The sequence below is a fragment of the Spodoptera frugiperda genome, chromosome 6 (genome assembly GCF_023101765.2).
Source record: "Spodoptera frugiperda isolate SF20-4 chromosome 6, AGI-APGP_CSIRO_Sfru_2.0, whole genome shotgun sequence".
In the NCBI taxonomy this organism is placed as follows: Eukaryota; Metazoa; Arthropoda; class Insecta; order Lepidoptera; family Noctuidae; genus Spodoptera; species Spodoptera frugiperda.
In genome coordinates, this window is record NC_064217.1 from 12,459,768 (window position 1) to 12,486,467 (window position 26,700).

The 26,700-nt window shown below is 35.0% G+C and overlaps 2 protein-coding genes across 2 annotated transcripts in view; one reads left to right on the top strand and one right to left on the bottom strand.

Annotated features, from left to right (window-relative positions):
* The window catches only part of LOC118267685 (zinc finger protein 883-like), a 115,061-nt gene that overhangs the window by 7,796 nt on the left and 80,565 nt on the right, over positions 1–26,700 (bottom strand). The gene's annotated exons all lie outside the window — the stretch shown is intronic.
* Positions 1–26,700, top strand: part of LOC118267473 (xanthine dehydrogenase-like) — a 32,380-nt gene that overhangs the window by 1,027 nt on the left and 4,653 nt on the right. Inside the window, exons 3-22 of the mRNA XM_050694513.1 lie at positions 292–452; positions 1,233–1,639; positions 2,063–2,286; positions 2,384–2,486; positions 2,561–2,688; positions 2,764–3,054; positions 3,187–3,474; positions 3,870–4,369; positions 5,469–5,652; positions 6,192–6,387; positions 7,273–8,039; positions 8,118–8,310; positions 8,519–8,629; positions 8,921–8,987; positions 17,993–18,113; positions 20,534–20,691; positions 22,648–22,798; positions 23,342–23,599; positions 24,331–24,542; positions 25,652–25,937. Of these exons, the coding sequence (XP_050550470.1) occupies positions 292–452; positions 1,233–1,639; positions 2,063–2,286; positions 2,384–2,486; positions 2,561–2,688; positions 2,764–3,054; positions 3,187–3,474; positions 3,870–4,369; positions 5,469–5,652; positions 6,192–6,387; positions 7,273–8,039; positions 8,118–8,310; positions 8,519–8,629; positions 8,921–8,987; positions 17,993–18,113; positions 20,534–20,691; positions 22,648–22,798; positions 23,342–23,599; positions 24,331–24,542; positions 25,652–25,937 (4,806 nt within the window). The remainder of the gene's footprint in view (positions 1–291; positions 453–1,232; positions 1,640–2,062; positions 2,287–2,383; positions 2,487–2,560; positions 2,689–2,763; positions 3,055–3,186; positions 3,475–3,869; positions 4,370–5,468; positions 5,653–6,191; positions 6,388–7,272; positions 8,040–8,117; positions 8,311–8,518; positions 8,630–8,920; positions 8,988–17,992; positions 18,114–20,533; positions 20,692–22,647; positions 22,799–23,341; positions 23,600–24,330; positions 24,543–25,651; positions 25,938–26,700) is intronic.

Here is a 26,700-nt window from a genome sequence, read left to right on the forward strand (position 1 = left end):
CGTTCAATGTAAAGTTAACTCGTACTAAGGGCACACGTCAAAACTTGCTGCCATATTTTTTGGCTTTAAAAGACTCATGCATGAACAGATGTCTAAACAACAAGAAACCACACAATTATATACAATCCTTAAATAATGAGATCTAGTTCCTTTAAAAATACCGTTTACTACAGAAATTACCTAATTTTGTATTGCGTAAATCTTAATCCAATTACTATGAGCACCATTACCACGAATTCAAAACAAAACAAATCTTTATACCATTTAATTCCCTCTTTTTTTCTTTCCAAGTGCTTAGTATCCGTATTATCCTGCCACGGTTGGGAGATAATCACGGTTGAAGGCATTGGAAGTAAGATGACCAGCTACCACGACATACAAAGCAGATTAGCAAAATTTAATGGCACCCAATGTGGCTACTGCACTCCTGGATGGGTTATGAACATGTTCAGGTAAGTTTCATAGCAATAAGGACTCTAGTATCTAGAAAATATAGACCATTATTTAACAGCCTGTACTTATGCTTACTGTGAAAGACGCTGTTGGACAGATTACTAGAAAAATAACCCAAAATCTAGTTAGAAAACCTTTGGCAATTACCTTATAACTACATGAATGAACTTTGAAATAGCCTTCATTCTGTTTTTCTTGAGGTCTAGTTACAAAAATCATATAACAATGTGGATTTAACGTTACAATTCGTATTATATTCTGAATCTCTAACCTTTTAATGTCAACACGAAGCAAAATTCTTGTACGCATTTACGCAATATTGCGCATCCCACACAAATCCGAGAAATATTTCAATGAACGTGGCAATCTTGTTTTATGAATGAAAATTGTTATAAATAATATTCAAAGAATATCAAACCCAAAATTGCGGCTGAAGGTTGTATTATTTCATTAAGGAAAGTTTACAGTTAGCTAGAACGTTCTACGAACGCGAATGCTCCAAGCGGGTACAAACGCAAATTTTAAGTACACATAATAGCGAGCCGAATATAATAACAGGTATTTTTAAGAATTCAATAGCCGAATCCAACAAATACAATCTTAAAGCCTGTTTGGGTCAACAGACTGCCACTTCTATTAGTAGAATACTTTGGTACAAAAGAGGATCAATAGGATAACCAGTTAATCAACAGCGAAATTCCAGCTATCATGTATTTCTTGAAATTGAATGTAATTATGAGTATATGTGTGTACATATTAAAAACTTTGTTTCCCAACAGTATTTACGAAACAAAAAAGAACAACTTAACAATGGAAGAAGTTGAAAATTCGTTTGCAAGTAACATCTGCAGATGTACAGGCTACAGACCTATTGCAGATGCTTTCAAAACATTCGCGAACAATGCTAGCGAAGATCTAATCAACAAACTAGTTGATTTAGAAGATCTATCTACAGTAAAATGTAAAGAACAGAAATGTTACCAAAATTGTCCAAAGAAAAATGAGATCAAAACTGATGATGCTAAGAAAGATGAAGAATGGTGTGTCATTGAGAAGAGTAGCAACAAAATGATAGTTGTAGATTGTGGCATAACTAAATGGTACAAAACTTATTTATTGGATGACGTCTTCAAAGTTATTAGTAAGAGTAACAATTATAAACTGATTGCTGGAAACACTGGACAAGGTTTGTTTATTAAATAAATAAATTAGATTCAGATAACTTTTCCACCAGAGATGTGCGGATGCGTTTGGCTTTCACCAAGCAATACCAACCACAACACTCATTGGTACACATAGCTTAGCACTAGTGGACACGGACTCAGCTAAGCTATGTTTTTTATATGGAAAGATGTGTGCTATGGATGTGTGTTTTGGATGACTGACATAGTTTCCCAGCTTGGTTATCAGATCTTCGTAGCAATAGACTAAAACTTTGAAATAAGTACAAAAGATTTTTTTAAGAAGTGTGATTTTATTTTGTAACTAGATATAAATATTATGTTTTTAAGTATCAATAGAAAGTTAACTTCTTATGTACGCTACAAGAATTGAATAGGCTTATATCAAACCGAAAAAAAAAAACTTAACCATTTTTAAATATTTTTAGGAGTTTACCACGTAACAGATTATCCTCCAATCTTAATAGATATTTTCAATGTTGTGGAACTAAAAGGCCATACATTGGACGTTAACCTAATCATTGGAGCAGGGATGCCATTGACAGAGATGATGGAACTCTTCCTTCAAATATCACAAACTAATGAAGATTTCAGTTATTTGAAAGTTTTGTATGATCATATGGATCTTGTTGCTCATATACCGGTTAGGAATGTGAGTATATATTAAAAAAAATAGTATTTATTGTGTAACAATTCTGTCTACGTTACTTGGTCTGAAATTTTCATACATATTTTATACTTTTTTTCAGATTGGCACAATCGGTGGTAATTTATACTTGAAATATCTCAACAATGAATTTCAATCTGACTTATTTTTACTTTTTGAAACTGTCGGAGCGATGATCACTATCGGTAAGTAAACTTCTAACTCTAGACTTATTTAATTAAATTTTTCTGTCGTTCAAAAATGAAACTTTTACTTTCAGCTGAAAGCGTAAGCGCTACGAAAGTGATGACATTCAAGAATTTTTTGAAAGCTGATATGAAACGGAAAATAATTGTTAACGTAATGTTGCCACCTCTCTCTACGAATACTAAGTTAAAAACGTACAAGGTATTATTTTGGACTTGTTGTTGCAAAATGAGTTTAATTTTAATGTCAATACAATTTAATTTCTTTTGATTCTAGATAATGCCTCGGTCTCAGAACGCTCATGCTGTTGTTAATGCTGGATTTTTATTTAAATTCAGAACCAATTCGAAATTGTTGGAGAGTGCGACCGTCGTATATGGTAGCATATCTCCTAAATTCATTCACGCTACAAAAACTGAAGCTTTGTTAGTTGGGAAAAATCCGTTTAAGAATGAAATTTTGCAATTAGCTTTGAAAACTTTGAGCATGGAGATATTTCCTGAGGAGGCACCACCAGAACCTTCAGCTGCTTATAGGAAGATGTTGGCTTTGGCTTTGTATTATAAGGTAAGTGCTAAAAAAACAATTAATAAAAAACATCAGTATTTTTTTTTACTCAGCGATATTTTACCAACTGGCGATGCTTTATGTACCTCACTACCAAACTTCGTCGTAATTTATTGCAATACCTCTTTCCAGGCCATTTTATATCTATGTCCAGACGACAAAGTCGATCCTAGACTAAAATCAGGTGGCGAAGCTATAAAGAGACACACATCTCATGGGACTCAAGTATTCGATACAGATAAAAGTGTTTGGCCTCTGAACCAGCCGATATCAAAACTGGAAGGATTGGTACAATGTAGCGGCGAGGCCACATTTGCTAATGATCTGCCAAAACAACCTAACGAGGTGTTCGCAGCATTCGTTACTGCTGATGCCCGACCAGGAAGTGTCATTAGTGATTTTGATACGACAGAGGCTTTTGTAAGTGGGAAATTGATTTATGAATCACAAATGTTGTTATTATCTAGTTATGTGTTGTACTTTCAACGATGATTGTTACGTTTTCCATAAGTACTTTTTCGGAATGTTTTTAAAAGCAATAATCAGTTAACGACCAGTTTATTAACATTTTTTTACAATTTTTTATTTACATTTTATTTAAAATTTTTTGACTGCATGGTTGGCGCGGCGGCTGGGCAATCGGCAGTCATGCAACATGTAGCGGGTGCGTGGACCATCATTCAAACTCTTTGATGATCCACGAATTGTAATTTCAAGTCTACGTGTGATACGTACATATGTGAACTTGTATGTTGAGAAAATCCTAGCGTGGAAAAACTTTTCTTTAAAAAGAATTGAACCGTTGTTTTTCTCAGAAAATTCCAGGTGTAATAGCTTTCTACTCGGCTAAGGATATACCCGGCAAGAACACATTCACACCAACAAACTGTCTCATACTGACCGAGGATGAAGAAATCCTTTGCTCAAAGCAAGTCAAATTCTACGGAGACCCAGTAGGAATTATAGTTGCTGATAGAGAAAAAACAGCGAATAAGGCTGCGAAACTTGTTAAAATTAAATATAAATCTGTCAGCAAAAGCAAACCGTTAATAAAAATTGATGACGTATTGAAATCTCCTGAGAAAGACAAAAGGGTTACTAACAATAGGACTGTAGAACCAGAAGAAGTTGGTAAAGATGTGAAATATGTGATAAACGGTGAATATAAGGTGGAGTCTCAATACCATTACTACATGGAACCACAGACATGCGTTGTTCGTCATACAGAAGATGGACTCGAAGTCACCTCTTCCACTCAATGGCTTGATTTGGCTAATGTAGCTATTTCGCAATGCTTAAATATACCAGCAAACAGGTCTGTATTTCACCTTTAGTGTGCTTTTCTACTAGAGATGTATTATGCTACGTTGCTGTGGATGCGTTTGGTTTCCACCAATCATAGTCATTGGTACAGATAGCTTGGCATTGGTTGAAACGGATCCAATTAAGATATGTTTTTTATATGGAAAGATGCGTGCTATTGATGCGTGCTATGGATGCGTGCTATAGATGTATGCTATAGTCACTAAAAACGGTCACATGTCACTAGAAACGGTCAAATAGTTTCACAACTTAGCTATAGTATCTTCGTAGCATAACTACACAACACATCTCTGGTGAAAAAGCACTCTTAATATCATAAAACTTGCCAACTCATTAAAATTTCATTGCGGTGATTTGACACACTAGAGATTAACTTGAACAAAGAAAAAAAGTTTTTAGCTTCATGAAAAATGTAAGAGTAACATTTCCATGTAAAATTGACGAAGAAGTCCGTGCATCGTCGCTCTGAAACGGCTCTTTAACTAAATCTTAATCAAAAATGTATAAAGCGGAAACTTTATTCGTTTTCACTGGAACGTGCTAATCTCCCAAATTAGCAAGATCTTGGCAATTCTTTTTGTGTTACTTTATCTTAATTCGCGCAGCTGGTGAAATGAGCTGCGATAACTGAACCGAATCGATCTACTTACATTTTGGTACTTGAGAATGTGGCCATTACTGAACAAGGAAGTTTCAACGAGAATATTACAATCATAAGCATCATCAACATCACGCCTTTTATCCCCGAAGGGGTAGGCAGAGGTGCATCTACACATTACGGCACGTAATGCCACTGTACAATGTACACCCACTTTACACCATTTGTGTTATAAGTCCCATATAATAGGGTATGAACCTATTACCTTATACCGGGCACCATTCATAAAATCATAAGCATGCATTTGTATATCATACTAATATAATAAATGTTTGTTTGTTTGGATATTTGTCCGGTAATCACGCTGAAAATACAGAACGGATTTTGATAAAATTTTGTTTTCATACAGGGTATGAGCTGACTTGGATGCTAGGATACCTTTTAATCCCACTAAAAGAAACTAGTCTAATATATAACAATGAAATTATTGCAGCATACAAGTTGTAGTAAGACGAGTGGGTGGAGGCTACGGAGGTAAAATAACACGTTCATGTCAAGTAGCATGCGCCGCTGCTCTAGTTGCTCATTTACAAGGGAAATCTTGCAGATTTATCTTACCTTTAGAAACTTCAATGAGTGTTATCGGGAAACGACTGCCCACAAACTCAAACTTTGAGGTAAGTGAATACTTAATACCTTTAACAGGATTACTTAGTTCCACAACTTTATGTCCCTACTTGCTTACAGTTTAATGATAAAAGTTCTCTCCTTTTTAACTTGCTAGCAGCTAACTTTTCTTTTAATAGATTCTTGATTTCCTCTTCCTTACTTTATTCTATTATGTATTAAGAAGTTACGTGCCTTACCTGGATTCACTTTATGATTTGGAATAACCTCGTATCGTCACGCCTTTTTATTCCCGAAGGGGTAGGCAGAGGTACACATTACGGCACGTATTGCCACTGAACAATGTACACCCATTTTTCACCATTGTATTATAAGTCCCATGTAATAGTGGGTGAGCCTATTGTCATATACCGGTCACAATTCCAAACTCCGTGCTGCTACTGAGAAATTATCGAAAAATCGAAAATGCTTGACCTAGGGTCCAGTACTTTGCCCCACCCTAGAATCGAACCCGATATCCCTTGTCCACTCAAGCAACGAGGCAGTAAGGAACAATCTATTAAAAAAACATTCCTTTAACTTAAAACAGGTTGGAGTGGACCAAAATGGTGTAATTCAATATCTCAAAAACGTATTCTACCAAGACAATGGGTGCTCTGCGAATGAGACTATCAGCCCTATAACAGTGACTCATTTCTTTAACTGCTACGACCGAAAGAGATGGTACGTCGAAGGTAATAGTGTGGCAACTGATACACCATCTAATACATGGTGTAGAGCTCCATGTGAGTATACGATTTGTAAACCTTTTTCTTGCTTAATTTAGAATGTAATCATATTTCTAGATAGTGTACATTCTACCAAATGCATAATACCAATAAAAGAAAGAAATACCTAAGTCAAGTTTTACCAATAGGCGCATTACTGACAATTCAGTTATAAATAGTAAAATATCTGGGCTTCATGATCTCTTACGAAAATGATCTTAAGATTCTTATGACAATCTCCATCAACGATTATAAGCTTCATCTTTTAATCGTTAGTTTTGCAGCTTACAAATGTTAAGTTCAAATAAGTCAAATTATTCCATTAACGATAATAAGCATAGATAAATAAACAATGTCCATCCTCCCCATAAAACAACTATAACTCCGAAACAAAAGGTTTATTCTCATATTCAATTACAAGACGTAATAAAAACAACAATTTCCCTAATTCATGGAAGCGTTTGCTATTTCTTCGTCTGATAAATTCCATATGAATTTATGTAATGTCATATTTATGTGTGCTTCTGAAGCTTAAACTGAAATGAGATTTCCTAAATCTTAGAGTTTCATACTCGACGAAGTTTGAATAGAAACTAAATTCACATGAGAAACTTTGCATGTCACATTATGCAAATCGCTCTCTCCATGAAGTAGAGCAAGTCTTAAAACAACATCGTTTGCATACTTTAACTGAAGTGTTAGAGACAAAAGTTCAAAGAAAATGTTTAAAGTTTTATCGTAATGAGAAAAATCGTGAACTAATCGTGAACAGTAACAATAATGTACTCAAAATTACTGAACAAATATCGTCAATTTGTTTTTAAGTGTCGTCTCTCGAGTACAATATTGAGATCGGTAAAGATTTCAATATTATATTCAAATAAATGTCACAATATTTTTTAGCTTCAACAGAAGGTTTAGCAATGATTGAATACATAATGGAATACATAGCTCACAAGACAGGCAAAGACGCATTAGAAGTTAAATTAGCCAATATGGTAAAAGAAGACAATCCGATACCAGACCTTATAGACCATTTAAAGAAAGATTCAAATTACAATGAAAGGTTAGAAGAAGTGAAACAATTCAATATGAACAATCGATGGAGAAAACGGGCTTTAAAAATAATGCCGATGACTTATGACTTGTTTTACATTGGACCTTACAATTCACTAGTATCTGTGTATCACGCTGATGGCTCTGTTGTGATAACTCATGGTGGTGTCGAAATGGGTCAAGGTATGAACACTAAAGTTGTTCAAGTCTGTGCCTATACACTTGGTATACCTATAGAGAAGATCAGTATTAAACCTACTTCCAGTTTCACATCACCTAATGCCATGGCCACAGGAGCAAGCGTTGGTAGTGAATGCGTCTCATTTGCCACTATGAAAGCGTGTGAACAACTATTAGATAGACTAGCTCCCATAAAAGAAAAAATGGATAAGCCAACATGGGAAGAACTTATACAAGAAGCTTATGCCAAAGGAATTGACTTACAAGCTTCGTACATGTATTCAAGTAATGATAATTTAAAGCCTTATGATATTTATGGAGTCTGTGCTCTTGAAGTAGAAGTTGATATTTTGACTGGTAACCACGATGTTAGGAGAGTTGATTTGCTAGAAGATACTGGAAGAAGTTTGAATCCAACTATAGATGTTGCTCAGGTAAATGTAGACCATGATTTAATAACAATAAGACTTAGTTTTGTAGATAATTTGATTAAAATTTTCTTCTTTTTTTAGATCGAAGGAGCATTCGTGATGGGTCTTGGTTACTGGACTTCCGAAAAACTCGTTTATGATTCTGAAAGTGGGAAACTGCTCACGGATCGTACATGGACGTACAAACCTCCAGGAATCAAGGACATACCAGCTGACTTCAGGGTTTATTTCCGAAGGAATTCTAGAAATCCGTATGGCGTGTTACAATCTAAAGGTAAAGATGTAATTTATTTATTTTCCTATTAAGTCTTTGACTGCCAATAGAAAACTGTTGAAGGCAAATCCTCCGCTAACGTCGGTCACCGGTGACCACCACGGCGTTCAATGTGTTAATGTTGTTTGATTTTAGATTTTCTAAAATCTGATTATTTGAAATACCTTTGAGTAAATGGCTTATCTATAAATGGTTTCTTTTTTCTTAGCCACTGGAGAACCAGCATTTTGTCTTGCTTCAGTATTGACTCATGCTTTGAGAGAAGCCGTAAGAGCAGCTCGTTTGGAAGCTGGGCATGATGACGAATGGTTTGACATACGTATGTATAATCTAAGTTTTAATTCTGTTTCTAAGTTTTTAACGAGTTCGTCTTTAGAGGAATATTCATTGTTGTTTAGATTTTCTAACAGCGATAACTTTTAATTTTGATCGAAATTAAAAGAAAACTTTTAATTTAAAAATAAAAAAAGAAAACTTTTAATTTAAAAATTAAAAGAAAACTTTTTATTTTGCACAAAATTTAAAGTTTTAATAATGATTTACAAATTCAATTTTCAAATTAATTATTTTTAAATTCGAGAAATTTTAATGACTATTTTTAATTTTTCAGCAAATCCATGCACAGTGGAGAATATCTTCATGACTGTTGGACATAAAATAGATCACTTTATCCTTAAGTGAATTCTAAGTTTAAAGCAAAATTTGTTTCTTTTGTTAATTTCTTTGTTAAAGCTATTTTGAGTTGCAGGAAGTATATGTAGGTAACATGATGTTAAATATTTTAAGGGTTCTATGTACTTATATGCTATACCAAACATAAACTTGTTTTCTTATTTATGTACTTACATTTAATTTTATAATATTAGTATTTATTGTATACATATAAGTTAAAATAAAACGTGTGTTAAAATAAAAATGTTTCATTTCCTAATCTTTATTTCAAAATATTGTTCTATAGACAAACATTTATGAAAGTGTATTACTAAAGATATACACTAATTTTTACGTCCAAAAAAATAATAAACCTATTAACTCACACATACAAAATCTGTCACTTAAAACCTAAACTAGATCAAATATTGTCAAACAAGTCTAGAATTGAAAAATACAAACAATTCGTCAATCAAAACAAATAAAAACATTAAATCAAGGTGCCACTAAAACTTGACTTATTAAAATATTCACGAGGCTTTCACCCTTTACTTCAGAATAAATACAAATTGTATGGTATAAGGTGTAATTTTGCCCCACTGGGGAGGGGCTTAACCAATGGTATGTTATTTTAAAGGACAATAATGATACAGCTATTAAGTATTTTTTCGCTGTCACTTAGTTGATATACGGGCTTATTCCCAATAAAAAATGCACTCCGGTCGACATTCTTGAAGAAAATTAGCCTAGATTGCAAGTTTTTATTTACTGATAAGGGGTTAATTAATGTAAGTGTTGTTTAGAAGAAGGATGCATGGAACTGCTTCAAATCTTTCTAAAAAATCGAACTCCAGTTTAAAATACTATTTCCAGATTAAACGATGTTGTGTGCGTTTTCTAAAATTATAATTAGGTATAGCTAATTTATTTGCACCATGACTTTACCATAGAGCATTAAAAGTCCCTAAAAATAAATATAAGCATGTCACTAAGACCTTTAATTAATTTATCTATACTGTAGCTCTAACCAGGATGTGCCATTACTATATAGGATAGGTAATAGACCGCATAGGTAATATGGGAATAAATTGCAAAAAAATCACTCTAAAATTAAGTAGCAAAGATATTGCCCATTTATTATCTAAATATACATTGCAACAAAACAACAAACGACACATTAAAACAAAAATAAACACACAAAATACTATGCATTCGAAATAAAAGACTAAAAGAAAAATACGAGGTATCGACAACGCATACGTGGGGCTAATAAAATATGGAGAGTTTTAAGTAGAAACCGATACGACTAACTAGCTACTTCAAAGAAAAAAATCACAGGTCTGTACGTTTTAGAATGAGAGGTCAGCTATCGTTTACCATGACAAGATAATGCTATAGCTTGCCACCTCTTTTACATTTTACTTTTTTATATAAGGTGTAGGTAAAATGTTGGTTCCGTTGATGCGATTTATTTCTGTTGTGTGTTAAGTGGATGACATTCAGTTTATACCGATCTATTAGATCGTTATCTATGGATGCAATCTCTTTATCTATTCTGTGGATGCAATAGTATAGATGACTAATTTTTATTTTAATGTCATAAACATTAGACACTTATCTTTTTGATTTTTCTATTACGTCATCTAAATAAACACTTTCGAAGATATAATGATTTGAAATATTGACACGTGAAAACTTCTAGGTACGAACTATACCTAGAAATAACGATTTGCTCCCACTATTAAACTTTGATTATTTTCATCTAAATATTGTTATCTTATATGTCTATTATTTTTGCATTAGGTACCTAACTTACGGAATACATAGATTTTAAATTGTCATACTCCGTCATCATCTATATTTAATCAATCTTTTAGAAATATTTTTGACACAATGTAAAACAGATCTACCTAACTAAAAAAATATTCTAAAAACAAGCACACACATTTTAATTAATATCTAGCTATAATAATGAATCTATTTAACAGCAATTCTTCAATTCCAATCCAAGAAACTAAAATTGATATGGTCAAATCAGAAGGAAATTTACTCACGTTCTGCTCCCCACACGTTTAATTCAAGTTTCAAGGAATTTCATGACAGTATGGAACTTATTATTCTGTGGTATGGATTCATTGGAACCACCCCTTAAAGGTGACGCGTGCCGTGTATCCCACAGTCAGGCTGAAGCCGTTGTTAGTACAAGCAAAGGAGAAACTGTACTTTAACATTTTCTTTAAACATTTTTTATTTGGTAACAGTGATCTATAAATGACAATAACGTGACAATATATATGAAGGAATACAATTTATGTGTTCAATAAGAATATTACAAACGTAAATCACAGTAGGTAAGTAATGTTTATCTACGTCTATTCGTATTTCTTTTAGAATATAGCCTAACTAGCTACGTTTTGCAGTCAACTTTATATTTTAGTAAGTTTAATATGAATTCATATTTCATCCTACACTTTTTTTAATATTTTTTAAATAATACCTATAATTAAAAACCAATGTACCCATCACTAAGGGTAAGAAACAAGAACTTTGAAAAAACACCTAGATTCATTGACGTACAATTCAATTAACGTCTCAAATGTGCCTAATTAGGAATTTGAAATAAACGTTTCAAATGCTTTGAAACCAGTGGTCAGGACACCAGAGAGAGGAATTTCCACATAAGTATTTTTCCAAAAGAAATCTTATAATATTTATCTTAAATTATTCCAACATTCAAACGATGTAAGGAAGATTTGTCAATGAATAATATAGCATATGAGACACGTGTTTGTGAATCAAGATAGCGTCTAAAGGTAAGCGTCCACAGGCCCGCATCGTACGCATCGCACGCAACGGATTTTAATTTGTCTTTTATAGAAACTCATACAACTGCGTCCACTGATCCGCATCGTACGGACCGCATCATCGAGATCATCATACTAATGACGTCATACGGAATGCCGATGCCATGAAACAGGTATCGGCAATCCGATTGCTGATACTCACGTCGGCAATCCGAACGCTGCCGATACAGTGGACGCAGTCTGAAAATTAATCTGTTTGATGCGATCCGTCCAATGTGTGCGATGCGTACGATGCGGGCCTGTGGACGCTTACCTTATATGTTACACGTGTCGATGTACCTAACATAATAACCAGATTAAGCTGTAAAGGAGGTAAAAACAACAGAATCAATTTACAGATATGTTTATGTTATAATCAAAATCTACATCTATGCTAATAAATGTTTGAGTATCTGTTTGTAATATTAAAAAAACTGCCTTTAACTCTATGTAAATTTATTAATATACATACGATACATATACCAAAATAACATACAATTTTTGTTCTGGTTAATCTCTGAAATGGTTGGTCCGATTTTGACTTGGGGACTTTTATTGGCATTTTTTTGTAATTACTAGCTTATGTGCTAAGGAGTAACTTGGGCTATAAAAAAAATTCGTTATAAAAATATTTAAAACCCAAATTCTGCTATAAGACATTATTCCACGCGGGCAAAGTCGCGGGCATCAGCTAGTAAAAAATATTATTAGTAACTTTAATACATACATGCTTAGTTTGGTAAAAGTATTTTAGTTTGTTATTCTTGAACAGCCATCTAGTTTATACTTAGGAGTTTGTCTATGTTACAACATGTAGTTGGAATAAACTTTATTATTTACCAGCTGATGCCCGCGGCTTCGGGGCAGCTACCTGCCAATAAAAGCCCCGTCCAAATCGGTTCAGCCATTTTATAGATTAGCCAAAACAAACAGACACTATAATTGTAAAAAGTGTGATTTTGGTGTAAGTATCGTATGTATTTTTACATTATTACGCACATAGTTAAAGTTACTTTAATATTACAAACAGACACTCTAATTCTATTTATTAGTCTAGATTTATATGCCTTACATATAACTTAACATATGTAATTGAATCCATACTACTCAGTACGCAAAGTTACCTAAATTCCAAATGACAACTATATAAGAATTAATTCACCACAAAATATGACTAAGTACATCCTATAATATAGAGTCAGAATAATTTCGAAAGTCAACACCCCCAATTACAATCAATTACAAAATTGTATGCTACTCTATATAATTAACAAAAAAATGTGAAAAAATATTCCGACCAAGGACGAAGCTCACCAGTGGGTGTACCGCGAGCCGTCCATTGATTAAAAGCAGTGCAGTATCACAAGTCGCTCACCAACCTTCTTCACACGCGGACAACTGCACGTACGTACTTGTCATTTATTAATACCCCTCTTCTCATTAACAGAAGTGGAAGAAGTTGGGTACATTATCTAGGCAGATTAAAATTTACAATCACTGTCGCGAGATTATCTAGGTTAGGTAGATGGAATTTACAATTAGTATCGTGGTTTTTGGATTATAAAACGGTAAATGTTTTCTATAATATAAAAATAAGTCGGGTTTTCCTTTTTGACGCCATAAGTCCCGAATGACGGTTTTGCATTCGTTGGAAAGGTTGGAGCCCCCGTGAGGTTTATAACAAAATTATTGCAATATAAGAGAAAATCAGGAAATCAGGGAAAAATCAATGGTGGCGAAACGGAGTTTACCGGGTTTACTAGTAAAAAATAAATTAGAAAATTAAAATATTATTAGGTAATTAAGAAAAAGAAAATAAATAAGAAAGGAAAATATACATAGCTATAAAAAAACAGAAGGTACTACGAGTAAGTCAGAGTATTAAATATAATTTCAATTACATTGATAATATCAATGAAGGCCCCAATCTCCTAAGTCCTAAACAAATACGATAAGTACATAGAAACAGAAATATTCGCGTAATATGTTGCTATGTGATCAAAAAACATACGTTACTTCTTTCTCCTGATTTTTTTTAACGTTGATAAGTCTGCGTTTGGCTACCAACCCGCTTACTGCCAGGACGGCGAAGCGAAGATGTGGCCGAGGATGGAGCACACAGACTTAGATCTTTTCCTAATGTATTCTGGGGTCTGTCTGTCTGATCGAGATTTAACTGAATGTATTTAAGACGAAGTGGTTGCCTGCCTACCACAACCCACTATACGGTGATCCACATTACTTAGGTTAGACCCTTTTTGAAACCCTGACCAGTTATAACGACCGGTATAGGCGACAAATGGCCAACGGCTTAACAGTACTTGAGAAATAAATGCGAATAAAATAAAAAGGAATTCAATTGTCTAAAGATTACCTACTTACTATTGAGATATCAAGACAATACGACCTGTTCGTCCAGTGATAAGGTGCTTAGTATTTCCCGTCGGCTCTTGAACTTTCTACCATCCGACGGCCAACTGTTTTATTACCTTATCTTAGTAAATCAGGCCTATACCGAAAGGTAAGGTGAAAAGTTATTTTGTGATCAATTCCTAGTACAAAGAGCCATCAGACCAATACAGTTGGGGCCTAGTAGGGTTGATGTTCGATAAAAGCCGACGGGCGCCGGGGCTCCGGCTCGAAGAGCAGGAGTAGTACCGGGGTGGTTTTTAAGTCAGTAAGAGTCTGACACTCCCTTTTGCCTCGCCTAAACCGGGAGAAGTCATTGGATGATTTCTCCTCCTTAAAAAAGTCTCCTTATCTATTTCCTATTATATTGAAGTGTTACTTTATATCAATCTATCAGCGTGTGAAATATAAAAACGTCATCATTTCAAATAAGGATACACATAATCGACCTCGCTTTTTAAATTAAAATGTTTCCCATTTGTTATTCCAATTGCATCAACTTTTATGTCACATGCCCTTTATGGGAACGGCGAATATGATTTATGGCTTTTCCCACAAGTTTATTTTTTAATATACATATACAACTCAGAGAGCGGAAAACATTGTCCCAAATATTTGCATGGTCTTCCCCATGAGAACAAGGTTGATTTATTGCCATGCAATCATGGAAACGTCTGTCGCTTTTTTTGACAAGCAATAACTGCCTGGTATCGAGATCGCAGAGAATTTGCTGTTGATTGTCAAGCATTGTAGAGCGGGTTTACCGGGGCTCTGGCTCGAAAAACAGGAGTATGAACAGGGTGGTTTTTATTCAGTAAGAGTCTGACACCCCCTCTTGTCTCACCTAATGTGAGGATAATTTTCCACCCATAAAAAAACAGACCTTGTATTCTGCGCGAGTATATGCGATACATAAATGAACCAGAGCCATATACATTTTAGCCATAGTCTCTAGGGAATAAACAACCCCTGCATGAATAATTCCCTGTATACAAAAAATGTGTATGAGTGACAAATAAAAAATCTTAAATATTAGTGTTACAATGATAAATGGGTTTATACAATCCACACTGGTCTTTAGCTTATCGTTCATAACCCCACGTATAACTGAGGCCTCAGGCCCAAACCCCAATTGGGAAAACAAGAAGTATAGAACAAGTCGTTTTTATAACGATTCTCCCCTGAGTCATATTCTGGAAAGGATTTCCTGAACGTGAATTTTTTGCTAACTAGAATTTAAAGTTGAATGAACAAGGACGTCGCTTGTAGAAGTTGTTTTAACTGTGTTACAGAGTTTTGGAACAGTTCGGGTTACGCTGCTCTGGTTAACGTTGCTAAAGGTTAACTTTCGTACGTTTGGTTTGTGACAAAATTGGAACTGTTGCAGCTTTAGTGTAGTTTTTTTGGCAACTAGGAAGCTTTAATATAGTTTTTGTTTAGATTTTAATGGCAGTTTTACTTTTTTACTCTCATCAAGGGATAAATAAGAGACATTGTAACTCGATATACTGAATATAAGACTGCCTTGTTGGAGAAGTGGTCGCTAATGCGACTGCCGGACAAAAGTCGGGCAAAGCATTACTGGGCTTTTTCGGATTTTCGAAATTTTCTCAGTAGTAGTACTGGAATTGTGCCCAGTAAATGACAATAGGCTCATCCCCTATTATATGGGACTTATAACACAATTGATGAAAAGTGGGTGTTTATTGTATAGCAGCTTTACGTGCCGAAATCTGCACCTCTGCCTCGGGGATAAAAAGCGTGACTTTATGTGTGTGTGTGCGTGTGTGTGTATAATGTATCTCAATATTACCACTTCTTGATATAAACCATCATTAATTATTATGTTATCGGCTTACTCACGTAATGTTTTGACGATTAATTCGACTAGTTTCAAGCCATGCAAGAGGCTCATATTCATGAGGAGCATTTCGCGACACAATATAAACCATCATTGTCCAACTAAAATGGCGTGTGACTACACAAGTGTCACAATTCTTGACACCTATTCTATTCCAAGCCACCCTCTTTGACTGCGTTGTAATCAATTCCTCTAACAAGCCCCCCATAATCGATGGCACTGCAATTTTCACATTAACATTGATGGCCTCCGTAAATGCCATGAGCTTGAAGTAGGCGGTCTCAAGGGAGTGCATGTGAACCAAGACACACTTCACATACGGTGATTGCTTTCCATTCCCATCAAAGAAATTGTATAATAAAGCCATCGTCAGTAATTTGATTGATCGATTCCAACGAGTCGTTAATGTGGTTTTGTCATGATCATGGTCAAAATCATTTTAGATCGTGTAAAGTTTTTGAAGATTTTTACCATGTGATGGCGGTGAAGTGGAATAACGTTTTAACACCTTTAGTCTTCCTGCAAGTATCATAAAACACGATTAATTTCATAAGAGAATTATCAAAAGTTTACAACAATTAAGATGGCCCTTAAGATAAGAGTCATGCTATGCTTGCTGTGGAAGCGTTTGGCTAACACTTATCATATTTATTGGTACAAGTAATTTAGCACTGGAAACGAACTCAGTTAAGCTATGTTTTTTTATATGGAAAGATGCGTGCTATGGATGGCTTCCCTACTATCGATACATTGCATACTCGAGCATCTTCCTCGCATAACTAAATTGCTTAGTATCAGTGGAAACGGTCACATAGTTTGACAACTTGACTATTACATCTTCGTAGCATAGCTACTTAGCACATCTCTGGTGGAAAAGCATTAGGCTTCTATCTATCAAGTCAAAATCTTTACTACCATCATAGTAGAATCATAAAAAGAACGAAGACTAATTTTATGTTTACTATTCTTCTGTTCTTTTTTCTTTATGTTTACTAGTTAGAGACGCAAATACCACCTACAGACGCTATTAACTACCATTTTGGGCAAATTGCAACTAAAGCCTTCAGTGAACCGCCCACAATTTTATGACAGGCCACAAATAGTATACATAAACCTTCCTCTAACCTTTTGTTCAGATTATATTCACATTTTAATTCCATCAGGGTTGTCTTCAAAGCGCCCACTTAGACAAATAAGCCTACCATACAGTCTCTTGAGAGTGGCTATCAATTTAGGCGAAGTAGTCAAAGTAGTCTGGCCGTAGATTATATTACGATTATATTACTATACATGATTAGGAACTGGTTTGGTCTACTGAGATCAGTACTAAATAGTTACGATCCCGTTTTGGGATCCATTAGTATTGGGGAAAAATGTAGCTTAAGTTAGATTTTTTTATTGTGAGCAAGTTAGAATCAACGCTGTGTGTCCTAAAGTCCATTTTAGTCAAGACTTCATTCTCATTAGACATACAAAGGCCAAAATAATTGTGGAAAGTGTAAAATTGGATAGCCTATACCAGCTTGAATTTGGTTGCTATTGAATTTGTTCAGTTACACTTCGTATAGGTAAACATACTTTTCAAAGAATTGAAGTGTAGGAGAACCATGCTTCTGCACGAATGAGCTAGCTCGACCGCAGTGATATCACGGCCTCACAGAAAATCGACGTGAAACAATGGTTGCGTTGTGTTACCGTAGGCCCAATTATCCCCTTCCCAATCTTCCCAATCCCCGATTCCCCAACAACCCTTAAACTCCTAACCCCCAAAAGGCCGGTAACGCACTTGTAACGCCTTTGGTGTTTCGGGTGTCCAATTGTCCATGAGCGGCGACGATTGTGTACCATCAGGTGATCCGTCTGCTCGTTTACACACTATAAAAAAATATTGAATTTTATTTATATTTGCAGGATAAAGAAGCAGTATGCTGCTTCCCAAGGAGCTGAAGTATGCGGCCATTGCAGGCGGGGTGGCGTTATTTGGTCTCCTCTTCGGATGGGTGCTGTTTCCTACCATTCTGAACAGCCAGCTGAAGAAGGTATGATAATAAACATATAGTATAAAAAGGTTGATGTTCGACATCTGTGTATGCTTAAACCTTTAAAATTCTAACTACGCAACAGATTTTGGGTTTAAGGTTTATGTATAATAACTCTAAATTTAACGCGAATTCGCAGCGCAGGCAAAAGCGAGTATTTTATATAATTCACATACTCGTATCTACAAAGAGAAAATAATGCACGATCATCTGCAATTTGTCATAGAGAAAACTACTAACAATAACCATTAAGAATTTTGGAAAAGTCCGCTAAAATCCCTTTTATCTTTTATCACACATGACAAGTGACAGATGACAAAAGTCACACATAGATGATCGACGATCAAATCAAAAAATGACGTCATAAATCCTACGTCGCACATATGAAGTTTACATGCGAATAGACAAAGATAGAAAATCCCAACGAACAACAGTTAAGCAAAAAGCCCGACAGGCATGAGCACCTCGCTTGGTCGAACAATCATTCATCAACACTTTTTAGGGAACTTTATTCTCTGTTTCCTAAAAAACTAAAGTTCATAATCCAACTATTTTTAAACGTATATTCGTCTCGCAGTTATGCCAACTCTAAATAGGTAATACAAAACACTATTTCAACCAGACATGGACATATAGAAACAGATGAAACAGACATTACAGAGTCTGGCTCTAGTCTCCAGGCACTCAGCAAACTAATATTACTACTTAAAAACACTAACTTCTGCCCGCGACTTCGTACGTCTAATAAATATCTTCCGTTGCCGTTGGATTTTCTGGAATTCCATAAATAAAAGTATCCCATTTCCGTCCTATGGTTGTAAGTTAACTCTTCAATATTCAAACAAACCGATTCAGTCGTTCTTGAGTTGTAGATAGTGTAACTAACTCGAATTTCTTTTATAACTTCTGCCAGCGGCATTGCCCGCGTTTCCATGGGATACAAAGTAGCCTATAATACTATATTGCAAACCATTATCTACCCCTGTTCCAAAAATTTTATCCCGATCTCTCCAACCGTTTTGACATGGTTAAGTAACAAACATGCAAACATACAAACGTTTGCATTTATAATATTTATACGGTACCTTGTCTACTCACCCGAGTCGTCATAAAACTTTAGCCCAAAACTATTAGCTGAAGCACACCATCTTACTTCAATATTCTTTGGGTCCATTTCTATTCAATTTTTTTTAATAAAAATAGTTCACTATACAGGCTGGTTAAAATAAGCTTGAGATAAAACAATAAAGAATTTTGTAAGCGTCTCGCGTCTCGACCTCAGCTGAGGTCCGAAATGAGTTTAGGTCAAGGTCAAAAGCCTTATAGGGTCTGTTCAGTAAGGGTCCTGTTTATTCTTAATGTATGTTATATGTCAGCATGCCGAGTACGCCTGTTTAGGTTTCAATTTATTAGGATACGCAAAACAAGGCAAAAGTCGTGGGGATAAAGAAACGAAGCAATTTACTTTGTTTTGTGATCCATTTAAATTAGATTTGGCTTATAGAATGTCGTCCATCCTGTATAGAAATATTTTTACAGTTTAGTTTAGTTCAGCTACTCTCCTGATGATATTATATCATACTCTTCGAGATTTATGCTCTCGGTCTAAGAAGCTACTAAGCTAAAATTTTAAGATAAAACAATTTCTAGACGATAACCTCTTGGTCTTTTATATACCTTTTATCGTAAAATGTTTTTGTTTTTAATGTTTGCTTTTATAAGTAGGATTTTTTGCCTAAGAGAAAAACTTCAGCTCCATTATAGTATACAAAATTCAATATTGATACATACATATATACATGCACATATGTACAGTATATTACATGCTACGCATGCATGAAATAGCTAAACTGTTTACAGGTTTAGCTTTCGCTTAAACTTAGTAAAATTACATATTATTAGAACTTATGACGGGATATTTACCATGTTTATTCACTTTGGTGAGTTTCCGATATTTCGGCACTGTTGCAAGCGACATGATCACGGATCATAAGTTCTAATAATAGTGTTAGTGACCATGTCAGTTTAAAAACTTAGTAAAATGGTTTGTATAAAACTACTAATAAACTGACTTTTTTTTTTTTGCACGTCAACGGCATTTCTTCTATCCCCAAAGGAGAAGGCAGTGGTGCACATTACGGCGCGTAATGCTGCTATACAATATATACCCACTTTTCACCATTTGTGTGATGAGTCCCATGTAATAGAGGGTGAGCCAATTTCCACAAATTGGGCACAATTTTAGACTCCGTGCTACTACTGAGATAATTTTCGAAAAGCTGAAAAAAGCCCAGTAATACTTAAGCCCGACTCAATTATCGAACCCGAGACCCTTTGCCCGGCAGTCGCACTTGCGACCACTTCACCAACGAGGCAGTCTTTTTTGCACATTACTCCTATTAATTTTCTCTTTTTCTTAGGAAATGGCCCTATCGAAGAAGACGGACGTGCGTGGGATGTGGGAGAAGATTCCTTTTCCCCTAGACTTCAAAGTGTACATATTCAACTACACCAATGCTGAGGAAGTAGCGAAGGGAGCTGCACCAATTCTTAAGGAAATTGGACCTTACCATTTTGAGTGAGTTTACAAGTGTTTTACTTTTCTTGCGTGTAAAATAATGAATTAAAATAGAATTTACTATCTTCTGTCTGGCTTCGCCCGCGTCTCCGTGGGATAACAATCCTCCTCTCACCCAAATCAGTTCATACCCTGTCTGTATCAAAATCATGTATTTCATTAAAATCTGTTCAGTAATTTCAGCGTGATTGACAGACAAAAATCCAAACAAAAAAAAAACTTTCTTATAATATTAGTGTGATGGTGCTTACTCTGTGATATATCAAATTATATCAAAATGTCTGAATCTATTAACCATACTAATATTGCTAATATATGCCATACTAATATGGCTCTGTCCTCCATTTCAGGCAAGTAATGAGTTAATTTGTTTGAAGGTTACATAGTAACATAATGCATAGGAAGTAATACGTAACTAGCATTCTACATAATCAAGAGAACATAGAAACACCGACCATATGCCAATCATTTTCATGCTCAACAGCCTATAATAATAACAGTTTAACTAAATTAACTGTTAATTTGAAACATTTAGACAGAATGATAACGTTTGGACTTCAGCCTGTAATTTTGTCCAGAGGTTTACAATCAGAATACTGCCAATAACGGAAACTCATAGCTTAATGATATAGAATTCTGTTTGAATGACAAAGACAAATACAGACCTGATGATTATACCATTAGTGGCTGCGATATTAAAGTAATTGTTTGGAACACGCTATAAGTTGTTCTAAAATGTATTATCTGCCACGGCTTTAATGGGAGGTAGTTTAATGAGGCTTTAATGAGGAGTAGCAACACAACGTTGGAAGATTACAATTGTGAAGAAATTTCGTACCCCTGAATAGTTCATTCAATTTGAGAACATAAAGAAGTTATATAAACATGGACTCCACTCTGCATAAAATGATTCATTAATACGCACTATGCATTTCGTCGCTTAAATTGAATGAGACAGTAACGGAGATAGCTCTTTCATAACAATACTGTTTTTTAAGCACTAGTGCAGATATTTGTTTAATTAAACTCTTTTTTGTAAAGGCACTGGAGATTTAAAAATCTTGTCACAATACGATCCAAAATCTTCGTAATGCGAAAACTGTTAAGCAGTTTATGATGGAAATTGATTTACCCTCGTACTCAGAGTTAGTTAATCATTACTTAACCAAGTCCTTAGCTATTGTTTTCGAAACAAAATCGTTACTAATCGGATCGGATTAGTTTAAGTAATCATTAAATGTCAGATAGTTCGCACTTGAAGAAAGATGTGTGAAGTTCAAGAATTGAGTAACGGGCTCTCATTCAATATAAGTGAGAGGAAACGAATAAAGCATTAAAGAAGTGATTCATCATGAATATCAGGAAAAAACATATTTTTCCAAGTAATTCACGTCACATATTCACCTTGAAAAAATAATAATATGCTGTCAGCTCTACTGTTTTGCTATACTAGGCCATTATTGATATATCACAATGTATAAATACATACCTACTGTTTTTATACTGCACAAGTATTCTGACATTAAAATCGATACCAAGTATCCAATCGATATGAAGTAAAAATATTGATTTCTGATTCTTCATGACGATGCATTATTTCATGTCATCTGACTAAGTCTTGTCACACGAAGAAGGTTTGTGCATTAATCGCCACCCTTGCTCAATGTGGGTTAGCGATTTCAAACTTATAATTATAAATTAGAAGTCAGTAACTTGTATGTTTGTAAACGCACCCACGATATAGGAGAAAATCCTAGTGTGGGGAAACGTTTAAAAAAATAAAGAAATGAACGATACGAAATATACACTGACTTATCAACTTTAATAACTCCATTCGTCAAATTCAATAATAAGAACTAACAACAAACTTTGTATGAGGAACGTTACAATAATACATATCTGTCCTGGACATAGTCATATTAAAAAGCAGGATAAATAAATTATATTTGTTCCCAGTGAATGGAAAGAAAAAGTAGAAGTGGAGGATCATGAGGAAGATGATACAATTACTTACAAGAAACGAGACGTGTTCTACTTCAACCCTGAGCTGTCGGCTCCGGGACTGACAGGAGAAGAAACTGTGGTGATACCTCATGTCTTTATGCTGGTAAGTCAAGTAGTGCAGGGGAAAGTAGAGGGAACCAGTTCACGAGACAAATCATCTATGTGTTGGACTGATCAAATCAAATCGGCTATGGGAAACCCTATATCAGACTGCGCCAGACAGTCCACAAACAGGGAGAGATGGTGGGAGATCGTGAGGAAAGCAACATCCACCTCCAATACAAATACGGCCGCCTCAACGTGACCACGACCGCTCTGCGGAGAGCGAAACGACAGAGAAGAAATCATGCATAATATGTCAAAAATGCTTTTAATTCCTAAGATTTAATTTTATAATAATTTGGCGAAGATTATAATTATTGATATTTTCTAAAATCCATATATGTAAAAGGAACCTTGTCTACTCCTGAACTGATTGAATAAGGTCCAGATGATAAAGAATCCCAATGTAATAAATAACCTGATCATCTCATCTCATTTGTATTGTGCTTCAGTCAATATCTTGGTACAAATTTCACTTAATTCATGAAAGATTTAGGTTAAACGATGTTTTTGCTTCATAATCTTATTTCGCTTTTACTTCTAGGGCATGGCATTGACAGTCCACAGGGAAAAGCCAGCTATGCTGAATATGGTTGGCAAAGCGATGAACGGGATCTTTGATGATCCTCCAGACATATTCTTGAGGGTCAAAGCCATGGACATCCTGTTCCGAGGAGTGATGATCAATTGTGCGAGAACTGAATTCGCTCCAAAAGCCACTTGCACCGCACTGAAGAAGGAGGCTGTCAGCGGACTTGTTTTGGAACCTAATAACCAGTTTCGGTTCTCTATATTTGGGACGGTAAATATTAAAAAAAAAAAATACATTTATTTCAAGCGACTTTAGCTCATAAGTTAAGTACACCAAATTATAAATAAAAATACATAATTATATAAAACACAATTACAATTAACAATAAGATAACGTAATAATTAAAATACTTATATTTAATAGGCTCTGCCGACGGCAACATAATGTTCGAACAGTGCCGCATATATGGGCAGTCCATAATATTGAGAATACATTTTTTTTTTTCAGTGGACGCTATTATTTTACAAATAATTGTTTAAAAACTGTCACACAATCTCTTGCATGACAGTATGACACATTTTCCCTATCTATCTTAGAGTTAAAATCATTTACTGCTGCACTCAGAGATATTTACCTAATATTTACTTTAATTAACTCCTTAATAAGAATTTTGTGTCGAAAACAATTGCTAAGGACTGCGTTAAGTAACCATTAAGCGACTCTGGGTACGATTTTAATTCCTTAGTAAGGATTTTGTGTCGAAAACAATTTCTAAGGACCATTAAGCGACTCAGAGTACGGCGGTTAGGTAAACTTTAATTCCTAATTTTGTTGCCTATCAAAAGATCTATTTATTTTTACTAAAAAAACATTTTTACACTAAAATAAATAATCTCATCTAGTTGCTAAATCAAACCAAAAAACCTGCTAATAAACCGTTCCTAATGCCCAAAAGAAATTCCTTAAGGACAAAGATAAAACTTGAAACTCTTCTTCCACAGCGAAATAACTCAATAGATCCTCACGTGATAACAGTCAGACGAGGTATGAAGAATGTGATGGATGTCGGTCAAGTGATTGCAGTGGATGGCAAGACAGAACAGACCGTTTGGAAGGACACTTGCAATCAGTACCAGGGCACTGACGGGACTATCTTCCCCCCATTCTTGACTGAAAATGACCGCCTTGAATCTTTCTCTACTGACTTGTGCAGGTAAGATGAGTTGAGGTTTAAGGTCTTGATAACCAATGCTGCGACTACCTCCGGAGCTGAGGACTACCTAGCGGGTTTACCGGGGTTGCGGCTCGAAAAGCAGGAGTGGTAACGGGGTGGTTTTAGTCAGTAAGAATCTGACACTCCTTCTCGCCTCGCCCAAGGTGAGAGAAGACATTGGATGATTTTCCCGACTTAAAAAAAAGTGTCTTGATAAACTATTAAAGGTAGTAGAGGTAACAAACAATTGATTGATTTAATTGTTTAAGTGAAATTTCAAGTCTTATTTATTTGTGTTTCAAATCAATTTATGTTTATTCTATTTTATAAAGTTATTGGTATTATAATAAAATCGCTTCACAAGTTAATTGAAACATTACAACGCCTTCAGTAAAACATATAGCAAATTCACTCAACAGTAAATAAATTCATCGGCATTTATAAATCTATGATTCCAAGAATTCAATGAAATTTCCTATATCTTCGGTCCTTTTTCCGCACAATTAAATAAATGGTCCTTCGAGTCGGCTATCGTACTTCCACGAACGCCCATTTGGTCCTTTTGTAGCAGAAAGTGTTCATTTACACATTCTTCGAACAATGTTTGTTGGTTTATTTGGAAACTTCATTATTTTCTTTATGATTACTTTTTGACTAGTCGAAATACATCATTTAGTTTGGGCTTCAAAAGCATTTCTCGCTACAGACTTTAGTGTTTCGGTGTTTTCAAGATTGTTGATTTTTGAGCAATGATTTTCAAGGAGTTTCAGCATTTTTGGGAGGTTCTGGTCTGCTTGGCCCAATAAAAAAGCAATTCTTGGCGTAAACTTTAATTGTATAATGTGTTGACTTAATCTATAAAGTTATGCATGTTTTATGAACAAATAAATATTTAAAAATTCTCATATGTTCACATTACATTTAATAAAAGATTTTCCACTTCATCATAGATTAACTTGTTAATCCATTTTGTCAGTAAAGATTTACATTCTTTAAAAGGTTTGGTATGTATGTCTATTTGTTTATTTATTTCAACGTTCAAGTTCTTATTGAGAATTTAATTAAAACTGAACTCTAATGCCATACCTCAAAGTCTAAACCATCTCCAGGACTTTCAAGCCATGGTTTCAAAAGAAGACTTCCTATAGGGGCATAAAGACCAACCGCTATGTAGCCAACATTGGGAACTTGGCTGAGGATCCGGATCTCAAGTGCTTCTGCCCAGAGCCTGACAAGTGTCCACCCAAAGGCCTGATGGACCTGTCTCCCTGTATCAAGGCCCCTATGTACGCCTCTATGCCCCATTTCCTGGACAGTGATCCGGCTTTGCTGAGTAAGGTCAAAGGTCTCAATCCTGATGTGAACGCGCATGGAATTGAGATTGATTTTGAGCCGGTAAGTTCTTTTTTTTTTAACGACAAAGATTAATGTTTTACCTACGTATTGTAAAGTGATTTATGGTTAAATTTTTCTTGTATTTTTTTTTGGATTTTAATTTAGATAATAATGTCTTGTATGTATGTTTAAACACTTACATTTTTTTTTTCAAATTATTCAAAATTAATGTAGTTTATAGTACACTAGCTTCGACGGTATTCACTTGAGATAAAAAGTATTATATCACCTAAGTCAGCGGATACCTTGTCTGTATACTAAATTTCATCAAAATCCGTTTAATAATTTCAGCGTGTTTGACGGACCAACATCCAAACAACCAAACTTTCGCATTTATATTATAAACTAGCTTCCGCCCGCGACTCCGTCCGCGCGGATGTCGGTCTTTGCGTGGATGTTTTATTTCTCCATTTTGAGTAACTCTGACAATGACATCTTATAAATAGGTATCTATTGGACCCAAATACGGCGAGGCCCATAATAATTAAAGAGATCCCTCTATTGAGCTACTGCTGTTGAGCTCGCGTTCTGTAGTATAAAACTGAAAAATTAAGAATTTTTCCACGATAAAAAGTATCCTATTTTATGCCCAGGATAATAAGGTATAATTATACCAAGTTTCATCGAAATCGAACCGTTAGTTTTCACGTGATGCCTGATCATACAGACAGATAAAAAAATCACATATTTGCTAACTTTCGCTTAATCCCGGAAATATCGAAAATACCGGATTACCGAAAATACCGGTTTTGCTTAAATGATC